Raw genomic sequence first — 13895 nt, forward strand, 5'->3', positions numbered from 1 at the left:
CATTCTGGAAAAGATGCTTTTCAGACACCAGTCTATGTTCTGTCAGGTTTGGGCTTGCTCTGGTTGTTTCTGACAGGGAGTTCTGCTGGTAGGGTCCGGGAGTGATACTTTGAAACTCAGCACTGTCTTCCCTTTGGCTAGTAAAGTGCTGCAAAATGAATGCCCTACCCGCCCTACCCATCCTACCCCTATAAAGCGCCAGCTGTTCTACTCACCTCCGGTTTCAAAGTCAAATTATTGTAATTACAGCCACCGGATTAGTAAGTGTCTTTGTATCTGATAATTATCTATGGATTTCCTTCCCCTTCACCTTCCTCCCACTTCACAATCCTTTTCCTGAAGGAGAGTGGATGCATTTTTAATTTGTTAAAGATTTTAGCAGCATTGCTCTGTCTTAAATTATTTAGAGTGTTATGGGCAGGATTAAATTAATTGTGGTTCAGTACCCAAGCTCTTAGCAAAATGTAGAATGCGCTATGTTTTTTATATTTGATATTTGATATCAGTAGGAGATTTTGCATTAAATTCACCCTTGGCTTCATATGGGTTCATACCAATTATTGTGTTTTGATGCAGTAGTAACATTTGATATTTCCATAGGCCCTTTCATCCTGATGAATCCCAAAGCACTTTGAAAATGACATAGATATAAAACCAATGGTATGCAGTAAGAATATTAAGTATCAGGTAATTGACTAATCGACTATTTGATTAGTCGATTGGGCGCCTCTGCCTTCAAAGGTGAAAGCGCCACATGGAGCCAAGGGTCAGCTGGGGACTGCTAACTCCAGGCTCCGTGCAGTGCTGCTGCTTTGAAATGCCGCGAGGAGCCTGATGCCGAGTTCCTCGCGGCATTTCAAAGTGACAGTGCCACGTGGAGCCCGGGGGTCTGGCCCCAGGCTTCAAGCGGCTCTTCCCCACCTCCCCATTGCTGCCTCTATCTGATAGAGGCAGTAAGGAGGGGAAGCAACTAGTCAACTATCCTGTCGACTATCCATTAAGCATTTGCTTATCGGATAGTCAACTAGTCCTTTACATCCTTAGTACGCTGTCTGTTCTTGGAGGGCAGCAATCAGCCAGCATGGAAGAGTGGGAGGGAAAGAATACTTCTTGACAAACGTATACTTTTGTGAAAAGTGCCATGTTCTCCTTAGTAGCTATGAAACACAGCCAGAACCCTAATCTTCGGAAAAGACCTGAGCCAATTTCTCTGTCCTTGAAAGAATGATTTTACCCAGTCATTCCTGGAAAGAATGTTTCAAAACTCCAATGGGAGTACTGCCATTGACTTGAAATGGGCACACGATCAGGCTTGGATGCTTGGCTCATTGAGTAATCTCCCCCTGAATTATAGTCTATGCCATTTTACTTTTTTTTAAAAGCTATAAAATCCCTGGTATTTCCTACTTTATAGGAGCACTTTGATCAGGCAAAACAATGGCAGTTTTTAAAATCAAGATTTGAAGTTTTTCTAAAAAAATTCACACAAGTTCAACTAGGAATTTTTGCTGGCTTTTCTTATATAGGAGGTCAGACCCTGTGATCAGAGTGGTCTCTTTTGACTTTGAATCTGTGAATGTGTTACTGGTGATTGATTCATGAGTGTAGTCTGTAGCCCAAAACTAAATTCTTGGAGAACTGATTGGAAGAAGTCTTGGGGAACCCCAACATACTCATGATACAAGCATTTGAATAGAATAGATTGTGCAGACACAGTAAGTTTTAAAGTTTCTCACAATATCAGAATTCCCCCTCCTCAGCCCTATAATCCTCAAATGGAAAATTGTTACTTACTGTCCCTTTTACGTAGGTGAGTATATTTCATGAGAAATTTTGCATCCTCTATTTTTCAGCCAGATGGAATCTTTGAGACTGGAAATTGAGTGAAATTGGCAAACATCATGTGAGGTCCCTGGAACACAGTGGGGGAGAGCTGAGAGCCATTGAACCAAAATGTAAACCTTCTATATGATGGAAATCACTTCAAGCCAGTCGGTGAAACAGCACCCCAAGATCCAGCATCTAGTTGCATTTGGCTGATTCCTGTTAGATCCGTGTTCAGGATATGCATGGGTCTAGTTTCCACAAATGTTCAGTAGCAGTGAAATCTCTCCAGCGTATGGCCAATCAAAATTTCATCCCAGTAGTGAAGTTCTAGCTTTACTGATGTCAATAAGAGATGGAATCTGGGCTAGATTTGTAGGTACAGAGAGTGGTGCTAAGCCTTTTGGAGTTTTGGTCTATATCTGATCTCGACCCGTCTGTCTAGTTCAGATGTTTGTAGAGTCTCCATCATTGTATCTAAGTGCAAAACTCTAAACAATTCTTGCTTGCTGCTACTACTTGTGATTAATACAAGGTTCACTAACAGGATAGGTCTCTAATATGGGATGATGGGTTTACTTAAATCCACATCCTATATAATCTGCCCTTTCACTCTTGTTGGCTTATTTGTGCTACTGCTGATTGGTGGAAAACTAATTCTCTACTGCCAATAAAAGCCAGTTCTGTAAATATCAGATAGGATTTTTTTTTTAAATGGAGCACATCTGAAAACCATAACCATAAGATCCCATGTGCTGACAGCAGAGGGAAGTATACCCCAGCTAATGAGCATGTGCATCTACGTTATGTGAGAAAGCCGAATCCGATTATTATGAACCAGTGTTCGGGTTCTGCCTGATCATGGTTAATGTCAGTGGTTTATTAATCACAAGTTCCTGTTGGCAGCTTTTATCAACAAGCAGAAGCCAAAAAGGGGGGGGGAGACAAACAATTTCTCACAGTTTTACTGTGCTGCGGTAGAGAAATTGGTCCCAGTTGTGTCTCTCCAGATCAGGTAGCAGGCAGGAATTAAGACAGGATTACTTCATTTCCATCCTGTCTCAACAAATCAAGCCTTTAATGGGGAGAATTTATCCTTAACACAGAATCATTAGAGATGGGCCAGATTCTAAACCAGCGGTGGGCAAAAGGGCTTCTGTGGTCTGGTCCCCTGCCCCCAGGCCAATCAGGGTCTGGGCGTGGTGGGAAGCACACACAGTTTCCACCCTGCTCCCATCCTGCAAGGAGCGCACGGGGCTTAGAAGTGCCACACGCTCCTGGCAGAGCAGGAAGAGACTTCGCGTGCTCCCTCACCCCCAAGCCATGGGGGGGGGGGGAAGACTTCAAGTGTTCCCCCACTGCCAGTCCAATCATGGTCTCTGAGTGGAGAAGCAGGGAAGTATCCTGACCCACCCCTTCCTTTGAGGCACCATCCCTTCCTGAAGTGGTCCCTGGTAAAAAATTATTCCCCACCCCTGTTCTTAACAATATCTGGTATTGCCCTGTAGGCAAATGGGCAATTTATGCACTTGGGAGATAAGAGGGGCGGGCTTTTGGTGCATTATCTCAGAGCTCATCGAAAGGGCTATGAACTGAAATGAGCTTTTTCTGGAGAAAGGAAGGAGGAAATGATTGCTTGGTCTGATCACGGGGTGGTACACTCTCTCATATCTGTGGTAAAGTCCTTTAAGAAATAAACCTCCTCGTGGTACAGAGCAAGTTAGAGACTTGCCTGAGGTCAACTACCAAGACAGTGGCAGGAGAAGGAACAAAACTCAGATCGCCTGCATCCCCATTCAGTGCTTGATCTGCTGGCCTTTCTGAAAAGAGTGAAGAGAGGGAGAGAATGGAGCAGGAGGAATAAGAGAGAGATGCGGGCCAGGGAACGGAAAAGTGAGGGGAGAGGAATGCTGGCATTTCTAAAACTGTTTCCGTGGCTGTGAAAGTTGTACAGTTCCATGTCCCTGGAATGCCCATGGCTGCTAGACAGGTCAACAAGCGTCACTGTCTCTCAGGATAGATTTCAGCGCTTAGTCAACCTGTGGAACTCCTTGCCAGAGGATGAGGTGAAGGCTAGGACTTTAACAGGGTTCAAAAAAGAACTAGATAGATTCATGGAGGTTAGGTCGTTCAATGGTTATTAGCCAGAATGGGTAGGAATGGTGTCCCTAGCCACTGTTTTACTGGAAGTGGATGACAGGAGGGATCACGTGAGGATTACCTGTTGTGTTCCCTCCCTCTGGTGCATCTGGTATTGGCCACTGTTGGTAGGCTGGATGGTCCATGGTTTGACCCAGTATAGTTGTTCTTACGTTCTTATTTTAAGTTTCCCCTTTTCAACATGCTCAAATTCCTAGCTCTGCCCATATCAAGCAGGTTGCCTTTTCAGAGCACTTTTTGGGCTACCTAGCAGTTTGGAAAGGCCTGAGGCAAGGGAGGTTTAAATGGGAAAGATCCTATAGCCAAGAGCAGAATTTGTTTTGTTATACTGACAATTTGTCTTGTTATGCATAGCTGGTAGTTAGGGTTGCCAGGTGTCCGGTATTCCCCTGGACAGTCCAGTATTTTTGCCTCCTGCCGGTAAAAAAAATTCAGAGAATACCAGACACCTGAGATGTCCGGTATTTTCTGAATTTTTCCCCGGCCAGGAAGCGAAAAAGCCGTGCAACTGCCAACCCTATAAACACTCAGCATCTGGCCTCCCCCTCCCCCCCCGAGCCTCCTCTGGCTCCCAACAACCCTAGCCCCCCAACCCCAGCCCCCATGCTTACCTGGTTCCCCAAGGCTGCCAGCACAAAATGGCTGCCGGCCAAAAGACCTAGGGGAAGCAATGCTTCCCCTGGGTCGTAGTGCTCAACCGTTCCCCTGTTCCTATCGCTGCACTCACTCTTAAAGGGGACATGCTGTTTTAATGCTGGGGTGGGTTTTTTTTTTTTTAATTAATAAGTCCTTGGAGTCCTTTTATTTTTTTTGCTCAACAACTTTGGTCTCCCCCTGTTTTTCGCCCCTTCAACAGAATTTTTTCCCGGTGTTTTTTTTGGGGGGGAGGGTTGTTCGGTATTTTTGTTTCAACCATCTGGCAATGTTACTGGTAGTGCCGCAGGCGAGCCACACAGAAGGGAAAGGATCCTCCACTACTTTGTGGTTGAATGACATTTCCCCCATAGAAGGTATAAAAGCAGGGACGAGGGCCTGCAACATAAGCCCATGTATGGTGTGAGGCCTGCGGCCTGAATTAAAGTAGCAGAAAAGCTTCATTGATATGAAACAAAGAAGCAAAGTCAGGCTCTACCTACTTGCTTCTTTGCTTTATATCAACAAATCTCAACCACTACTTTAGTTCAGGCCTCAGGCCTCACACCAGGCCTCTGACACACAGGCTTATGTTGCAGTCCTTCTTCCCACTACGTAAGGAATTTAGAGAACATTGTTGTGGTCCTCTTGAGCCAGCCAATACTTCAGTGAGTTTTCAATGATTGTGCTACCACAGAAGAAGCGACGTTCTATTCCCCCACCCACCTTCACGCTGCAGAGCACAAATGCTGAGCTGTTGAGCTCAAGGGCTCTTAAGCAGAGTTCCCCCTCCCTCAGTGTGTCACAATTAGAGAAGCACCTTTCATAAATAACTTTGAGTCGAAATGATCTAATGTCAGGGTGGGTGGATTTGTGAGGAGTAACTCTGTTTGTCATCATCATAATGTTCTCTGTGGCTGGAATTTTCTACAACACAAATACTCTCCCCTCAGCAATAATTAAAATCCCATTAGTTTGCAACCCCACTGCTGCATCCCGCCCCCCGAAGGATGTTTAATTTTGTTGACGGCGTGTTCTTTTAAAAAACAAATCCCCTGAAATTGGTAATGCATTCTCTGATGTTTGATGCTCACTTTCAGGTTCCATCTCACTCACAAACCCTGATGGATTTTGACATGGTCAAATAAAACTCAGATTAATTGGATTACACACTTCACTAGGGTACCTTTCCCTTTTGTACATGAAAGCATTCTCAGACGTTTTGTTTCAGGGCCGCAAAGACGGAAAGATGGCTACGGTCAAAAATGACTGTCTAGGAAATAACTGTGTGATTGAGCTCTTGTGTCTTGGACTCTGACCTGCGTTCAGTGTTCATGGCATGCTGTTCACTCCCTGGATTCCAGTGCAGAGATGCCCTGTCCCTGAGGGCATCTGCATTTTTGCCTATTTCCCAGAGTTCCACAGTACATGCCATGGAGCTATCAACGACCAATATCCATTGCTTCACCAAAGGTTAAAATCCTTCAGTATGTCTATGTAGAATCATAGGACTGGGAGAGACTTCTGGAGGTCATCGAGTCCAACCCCCTGCCCAAAGCAGGACCAACCCCAACTAAATCATCCCAGCCAGGGCTTTGTTAAGCCAGGACTTAAAAACCTCTAGATTCCCACCACCTTCCTAGTGAAATAGTGTTTCCTAATATCCAACCTAGACCTCCCCCACTGCAACTTGAGACCATTGCTCCTTGTTCTGCCATCCGTCACTGCTGAGAACAGCCTCTCCCAGCCTCTTTGGAACCTCCCTTCAGGAAGTTGAAGGCTGCTATCAAATCCCCCCTCACTCTTCTCTTCTGCAGACTAAATAAGCCCAAATCCCTCAGTCGCTCCTCGTAAGTCATGTGCTCCAGCCCCCTAGTCATTTTGGTCGCCCTCCGCTGGACCCTCTCCAATGCGTTGACATCCTTTCTATAGTGGGAGGCCCAGAACTGGACGCAACACTCCAGATGTGCCTCGCCAGTGCCAAATAAAGGCAGGGCTGGATTAAGGGGGAGGGTAGCCAGGCAGCTGCCTGGGACACCAACCTATGGGGGGTGCTGATGGCAGCTGTAAGGGGCACTGGGGCTGAGGGCCGCATGTCGCCCCTTAGAGCTGCCATCAGGCGCTACGCACCTGATAGCAGCTGTAAGGTTCACAGTGTACCGGGAGGCGGGGTTGCACGCCTGCTTCCCGGGGCACAGGAATGACTCAACCCGGCCCTGAATAAAGGGGAATAATCACTTCTCTGGATCTGCTGGCAATGCTCCTCCTAATGCAACCTAATATGCCATTAGCCTTCTTGGCTACAAGGGCACACTGTTGACTCATCTCCAGCTTCTCATCCACTGTAACCCCCAGGTCCTTTTCTGCTGAACTGCTACTTAGCCAGTCGGTCCCCTGTAAAAATTCTTGTGATTCTTCAATCCCAAGTGCAGGACTCTGCTCTCGTTCTTGTTGAACCTCATCAGATTTCTTTTGAAATAGGGCTCGCTTCCCGGATTTTGATATTTGTAGTGCTGGATTCTGCTCTCGTTTACGACATTGTGGAGTATACCACAAAACTGATGTTTGAGGGGTTGCTCTATATTTACATCAGTGTTCCTCTAAGCCAGAAAAGAATCCCATCTAATGATAGCCCAGCGACCTAAACATCTGGGGGGGGGGGGGGAGAACAGACTAATGGTGGTTTGAGATCACAGGCACGAGGAAATGGAAGTTTCTAGCTCATGGAGAGCAGTAGCTGGGGGAAATCGGGCTTTTCAGAAAGCTGTCTGTCATGGGTGACTGTTCCATGCAGTATGTGTTGACTGGACCATGGCAGAGGCTCATGGCCAGGGATTCTACAGCAAAGACGCAAGTGATATGTAATAAGATTATGTGTGCATGTGTGCGTCTGTGTATTGTTTCTTCAAGCAACGGTTAGCATTTCTAGCCCATGTTCCCCAAAAGGCACTGCTGAAGTATCATGCCTTGTATTAGTGTAGTGTTATTACATGGTTTTGTTACATTTTTTTTTCAAGTTTTGAAGATGCCTGTGTGTCTTTTCTCAATTTGTCCTTCACTACCTCTGCTTCTCAATCCAGAGGAAGGTCAGACGACTAGAGAAATGCTGATTAGAGTCCAGGTCAACCACAAAGCCAGGAATAAATCCCTGAGACTACGGAATTGGTTTAAATCAGGACAGGGGTGCAAACAGCTTCCGCGTGTCCCTGGGCAAAGTGTGTGGGAGGGCTGGCTCTGCACCCCTTCAGGGGGCAGGGCCTTGGAAGGAAGGGGTGGAGCTGTGGAAGCCAGTCTTCTACACCATCTGGACTGTGGCTCTGGACACACACCTCCCCTGCGCTCAGAGCCATGCAGAGCATGCCAGGTGGGGCTTCAGCAGTGATTTAAAGGGCTCAGGGCTCCAGCTGCATGTTTGAGTCAAGATCAAGTGGCTAAAGCAGTGGATTGTGAATCTTGACAATGGACAGGTCGCTTGCTTTCGGTGTCTTCGTTTCACCCTCTGCAATTTACATATTGTCCGCAGCGCTTTTGTATCTTCCAATGAACAGGGCTTCCCTAATGGACCCTAATAACCTATGGATCCGTAGGGAGTGTGTAGGGCGGATATGCTGGGCCCAGAGACTTGATGAGCAGATGTTTTACAGGTGACATGGCTAGGCTCTCAAAACCAAACTGTTATTCTACACTGTAGTGCAGAAAAGCAGCTACCCAGTTCCCTGCTTTGGCAACTGGCCGTGGGATTCAGTAGCTAAACAAGCACCCTGATTTCGACAGAGGGGAAAATTCTTTGGGGGCAATTAGAAGGAACAGGGTGGAGGGATGAAAAAGAGCATGAAAGAGACTAAATACAAATGCACTTGATCCAGAGCCAGTATGTGCACATGATGGCCTGAAGTATAGAGCCTCGAGTACCCAGAAGAACGAGATCGCTGCTTTGGCTCCCCCAGTAGAAAATCACAGCTTTTTATTTTGCAATGAGCTTCTGGGTGAGTTCTCCTCTGAACAGCCAGGGAAATTGCTCTAATGGTCAGAATTCCACATAATTAAACACTCTCGCTCCTTGGCCGACAGCTAGCTCGAGCTTCCAGCCTGCCCAGTGTGAAATCCTGTCTGACGGGACGGTGCTGCTGATAATCTTTTCAATCCTTCATTTCTCTGCTCTTTACCACAGATGGAGAACCCCAGCTGGCTTCCACCATCATAGACACGATCATGGCTGGCTTGCCAGGGCCACGTGGCGCACCAGGGCCTGTTGGGCCACCAGGTAACAGACTCCATTGAACTGGACCGCATTAATGAGGAGAAACCAAACCAAAGAGTCTTCTCAGGTTATGTGAGCGGAAGGTCTAGTGGCATTTTTTTACTCTATTGGAGGCAGCAGCATGGAGGGGTGGAGGAGGCTGCTGCGAAGCAGCCTCTGTCCGTGGTGGGTGGATCTGAGCTCCCCGCGGACAGAAGCTGCAGTGGCATCCCACGGAGCAGCCTCTGTCCGCGGTGGGCCTGGGCCCGCCACAGACAGAGGTTGTTCTGTGGCAGCACCCTCTGTCAACGGGGCTCTGTATCAGTGGCAGCAGCATGGGGCGGCAGGCAACTGGTTTGAGCGGGGAGCTGGGTTTTAAACTGGGTCCCCTTTCAGACCAGCTCCATCTGTCACCTCGTGCTGCTGCTTCTGATACAGAGGCAGCAGCACAAGGTGGCAGGGGACTCCCCAGGAGTGGGAACCAGTGAATAGTCATGTAACCGCTAACATTTCATGTGGTTATGTAACTATTCAGTTACACGATAGCTAACATCCCTAGTATGCAGGGGATGTTTTTACATCAGAATGTGCATCTATCTTTTGTTTGATGCCAGTGCTTGAGCCATGTCCTGACGATCCAGTGAGATATGTGCAGAGAGAGCGAGAGACATGCTAATCTGGAGTAATGAAAGGAAATGAGTGTGATTGAAATTGAGGTTCAATTTCTCGGTTTCTCTAAAACTGTCTCAGATTATGATTTTATCACCAGGACCTCCAGGCACTTCAGGACCCAAGGGGCCCCCAGGACCTACTGGAGTTCCTGGATCACAAGTAAGCAATTTTATCCCGTGCCTTGGTGGGGGCGAGAGGGAGATGGGGAACAGAGCAGAGCATGGAATTAATCTCTGTAGAAAGGAGATGAAATATTTAATTATTAGAGCTCAGTGGAAATCGGAATTTGCATCTAAGAAGACATTCCAATATTTCAACACTTTGTATCTCAGATCAAGACTAAAAAGCTGAAATAGTGAAATTTTTCTCAGAACAAAATGTTCTGAAGAACTTGATTTGGAAATGGCAAAGCACTTGATTTGGAAATCTTGCCGCTTGTCTACACTGGCCGCGAGTGTTTGCGCAAGAACACTGACTTTGTAATGTACAAAATCAGTGGTTCTTGCACAAATACTCTGACGCTCCTGCTCAGGGATAAGCCCTCTTGCGCAACTATTCTTGCACAAGAGGGCCAGTGTAGACAGCAACATTAATTTCTTGCGCAAGAGAGCGTCTACACTGGCACAGATGCTTTTGCGCAAAAGCAAATCTTTTGTGCAAAGGCACATGCCAGTATAGACGCTCTCTTGCACAAATACTTTTAACGGAAAAACCTTTCCGTTAAAAGGATTTGCACAAAATCATGCCGGTCTAGACGCAGCCTTCATGTTGAGTTAGTTCAGTAATGACCGGTATCTCCCTAGGGAGCTGCATTGCCTCCTGGGAGTTTTAGTTTGGGTCCTTGATGGCCCTTTTCTCCCAGGCAACCTGGGCTGAGCAGGATGGATGGACTAAATCTCCTATGAGGCACCATGCAGCCCTGTCAGAGGGGTGAGAGAGTTGTAGCATGGGATATGTAGTCTGGCAAAGGATGCTGGTCCATATGAGAAAATGAGCCCATGAGATATCTGAACTGTTACTCCTATGAGACTATGCAGCACCGTAGGGAAACACAGTTCAACAAACCAAAGTATTTTGATGTAGCTTGATCCAAGTTGCTTTTTTCAGAAAGGAAAAATCAAAAAAAGCTTTTGGAAAAATCAAAACTTTCCTGAAACTTCATTTTCAGTCAAAACACATTTGGATGGAAAAATTCCTGACCAGCTCTATGAATTATGTGTGGCTTAAAAAAGATTTTTGTAATTTGGTAGATCCTATACTTTGACAAGCTGTTATGGAAAGCTACAGAAAGAGGGACTAAGTCTGTTCACAGATTGAAATTTGGCTAAGGAAAAAGAAAAGAAGTGATAATAAATGGTTGACTCGTCAAAGTAGTAATTAGTTAATAGTTGGCAATCCCAGGAGACCTATATTTGGAACAATGTTTCAGAATGTGTAGTCCAGCTGCCAATCCAAACTCTTTCAAGGACATAAAACAGAGATAAAATGATGATAGGGAATTAAGGAAATTGAGGGAGACACAGGGAGGGGCAAGTGATTTGTTGAGGGACATAACCTTGATTCTGATAAGGAGGAGCTTGGGATAGCAGGGAATTGGAGAAATGTGATTTTACTGTGTATTAATTAATCACTTGCTAGAAAAATGGACAACAAGTGTGTGAACTTGGCCAATGATTCAGAATTGTTTCAATTATCAAATGCTGTGGAGAATTGTGGGAAATTTCAGATGAATATAAACACACTGGGAGATTTGACCGCAAAACGACAGATGCCATTTAACATGATAAAATGTAAAGTAACGCACCAGGGCAAAACAAACAGAAGCATCTCTTAAACTCTGGCCTCTGAACTTGCAGGATGTACATGTGGGGGGAGGGAAGGAGCTTTAGTCATGGTAGGTAGCTTGTAAAGATGGACCCAAACGTCAGCTGGTGGAAACTTGTCTGACTATTGTTTTCAGTGGAGCTATGCTGAGTTCCCTCAGTCTAAAGTCTGCCCCATCTTTACTAATGACAGAAGTGCAGCCTGTGCTTCCTTTTTTTAAAAAGTGCTAATGTAATGTTACAAATTTAACTGCTCAAAGTCAAACATACAGAAGTTAGGGATGCCCATCTGCACTTATGAATGATGAGAGTCTTAGATTACAGGATCTCATGATTTCTTGTTTCCCCTCACCTCGTGGAGCTTCTGCACTATACATAAGAGTCTCTCAACTCCTATGGAGTGATTTGGCTGCACATGAGGGAGACCTCTTCCTATAGTTGACGTTAGCTCCACAGAAGCATTAAGGTTTCAATGCAGTCAGGTAAGAGTAAAAGGAGTGTTACAGTCTATGCAGAGCAGGGGTGGGCAAGAGCCTGTCAGCAGGCCGAATCTGGCCCACCTCGCTCTTTTATATGGCCTGCGCAGCGGTTCGTAGCCCCAGCCCTAATGCGCTGCCTGGGAGCTGGGGACGCGTGAGCCCTTTCAACAGCTCCTATTTAAAAGGCTCGCACCTTCCCCCGGCTGCTGTTGCCTGAGAGCTGCGGGGAAGGCGCGAGACCTTTAAATAAAAGCAGTTGAAAGGGCTTGCGTGTTCCAGCTCCCAGGCAACACGCTAGCAGGTGTTGAAAAGGCTCGTAGCTCCTGCCGCCTCCCCGCTAATGTGTTGCCTGTGAGTCGCCGGGGAGGCGTTGAACCCTTTCAACTCCTACTATTTAAGGGCCCCGCCCCTTCCGCCCAAAGCCCCGTCCCTTCGGGGAAGGCCTGCAACCACTTCAAAGATTTTTAAGTGGCCCCCCCTTTAAAAATTATTGCCCATCCTTGATATAGAGTATGCTGCAACGAGGCACATGGAAAAATTGGCACATTAGCACAAAACTTTTTAACAAACATTGTCCAGAGAACTCTGCCCCTTGCCCATCTTTCCATGTGCCTCAAACGCAGCACTCCGCTCACCTCCTTTTTCTTAATCTGCTGTCTCTTCTCCCAAGTCTTTCTCCTGCAAGGCCTCCAAACTTCGAAAGAAAACGGGGGAACTGGATGGTTGATAGGCATCATAGATTTATATTGGTTCATATATATCAAAGTGTTTCCTACTAAGTGCCAAATGACTGTGTTTAACTATGAACCTCCTTAAGCCAGGTGACTCATGTGGGTCTACCCTATGACCAAGATTTTCATAAGTAATGGGAGTATGCCTCTCTTCTCTGTTGCAATCCTAAGGCAGCTTGCTTTTTCAGAAAGCACTGAACACTTCCAACCACAAAAAAATGGGTCCCTCCCTTTTGAAGCCTCTCAATTTGTGCATCTAAAATCAATCTGACAGTCTCGGGGTATCTGCTTAGACAGGATGGGCTCGTCTACACTGGCCCCTTTTCCGAAAGGGGCATGGTAATTTCAGAGATCGTAATAGGGAAATCCGCGGGGGATTTAAATATCCCCCGCGGCATTTAAATAAAAATGTCCGCCGCTTTTTTCCGGCTTTTAGAAAAGCCGGAAAAGAGCGTCTACACTGGCCCCGATCCTCCGGAAAAAGCGCCCTTTTCCAGAGGATCTTATTCCTACTTTGAAGTATTTCCCTATTACGATCTCTGAAATTAACATGCCCCCTTCGAAAAAGGGGCCAGTGTAGACATAGCCGATAAGTTCAAGCGATACTTCCATTTGATTCTGGAGGCTACCGTAAAAATGTTTGCTGAAACTTTGTGGCGCCCCCATCCAAGTTTGGCAATGCCCATCCTGAAGATATAAAGCATCCCAGCAGGATGGCCAGAATGAGCAAACATACCTAAGATTTAATTGGATTGTGCATTTGAAACCATTCTGATGAGATTCACTCACCCAAATAAACAATTTTCAAATTAAGCCCAATGTGTGCCTAGAATTTTGCTCCCTGGGTTGAATAAATCTATAAAACGGTCACCAGTGGAGAAGAATGACTTTATCTCAAGACTTCTGGTAATTAAGCTCCTTTGTAGATATTGATCTTGACTGTGATATTAACCACCAGACAAAGCCATGATAATGTTGCAAGTCAGATAGGAAGAAAAGAATGTTTTTGTTTATACTCTGACTTTTCCAATCCTTCAACTCTCCATAACTATTTGTGAGGTGTTAGTAACCACCCAAGATGTTCATTGGAGATTTCATTTACTGTTCCATTCATAAAATACATAATGGAAACATATCTTTTTATCCTGCATCTGCCTTTTAGGGTGTTCCGGGCTCTCCTGGACAGCCTGGGCCTAAAGGTTCCAAAGGAGATCGAGGTGAAAGAGTAAGTTAAAACTTCATCATATGTAAAGATTCACAACCATTTTTGCTCCAATCCTCAGAAGATGGAAATCAACATAGGCCTTCTCTGATTGATTAGGTGCACATAAAT

At 45.8% G+C, this 13895-nt stretch overlaps 1 protein-coding gene across 3 annotated transcripts in view; it reads left to right on the plus strand.

Moving 5' to 3' along the window:
* Nucleotides 1-13895, plus strand: part of COL26A1 (collagen type XXVI alpha 1 chain) — a 252476-nt gene that overhangs the window by 220170 nt on the left and 18411 nt on the right. For all 3 annotated transcript variants that reach the window (XM_006114230.4, XM_006114228.4, XM_006114229.4), the window contains exons 8-10: nucleotides 8789-8881; nucleotides 9627-9688; nucleotides 13725-13787. In XM_006114230.4, coding sequence (XP_006114292.1) covers nucleotides 8789-8881; nucleotides 9627-9688; nucleotides 13725-13787 — 218 coding nt within the window. The remainder of the gene's footprint in view (nucleotides 1-8788; nucleotides 8882-9626; nucleotides 9689-13724; nucleotides 13788-13895) is intronic.

The sequence above is a fragment of the Pelodiscus sinensis genome, chromosome 21 (assembly GCF_049634645.1).
Source record: "Pelodiscus sinensis isolate JC-2024 chromosome 21, ASM4963464v1, whole genome shotgun sequence".
Lineage (NCBI taxonomy): Eukaryota > Metazoa > Chordata > Testudines > Trionychidae > Pelodiscus > Pelodiscus sinensis.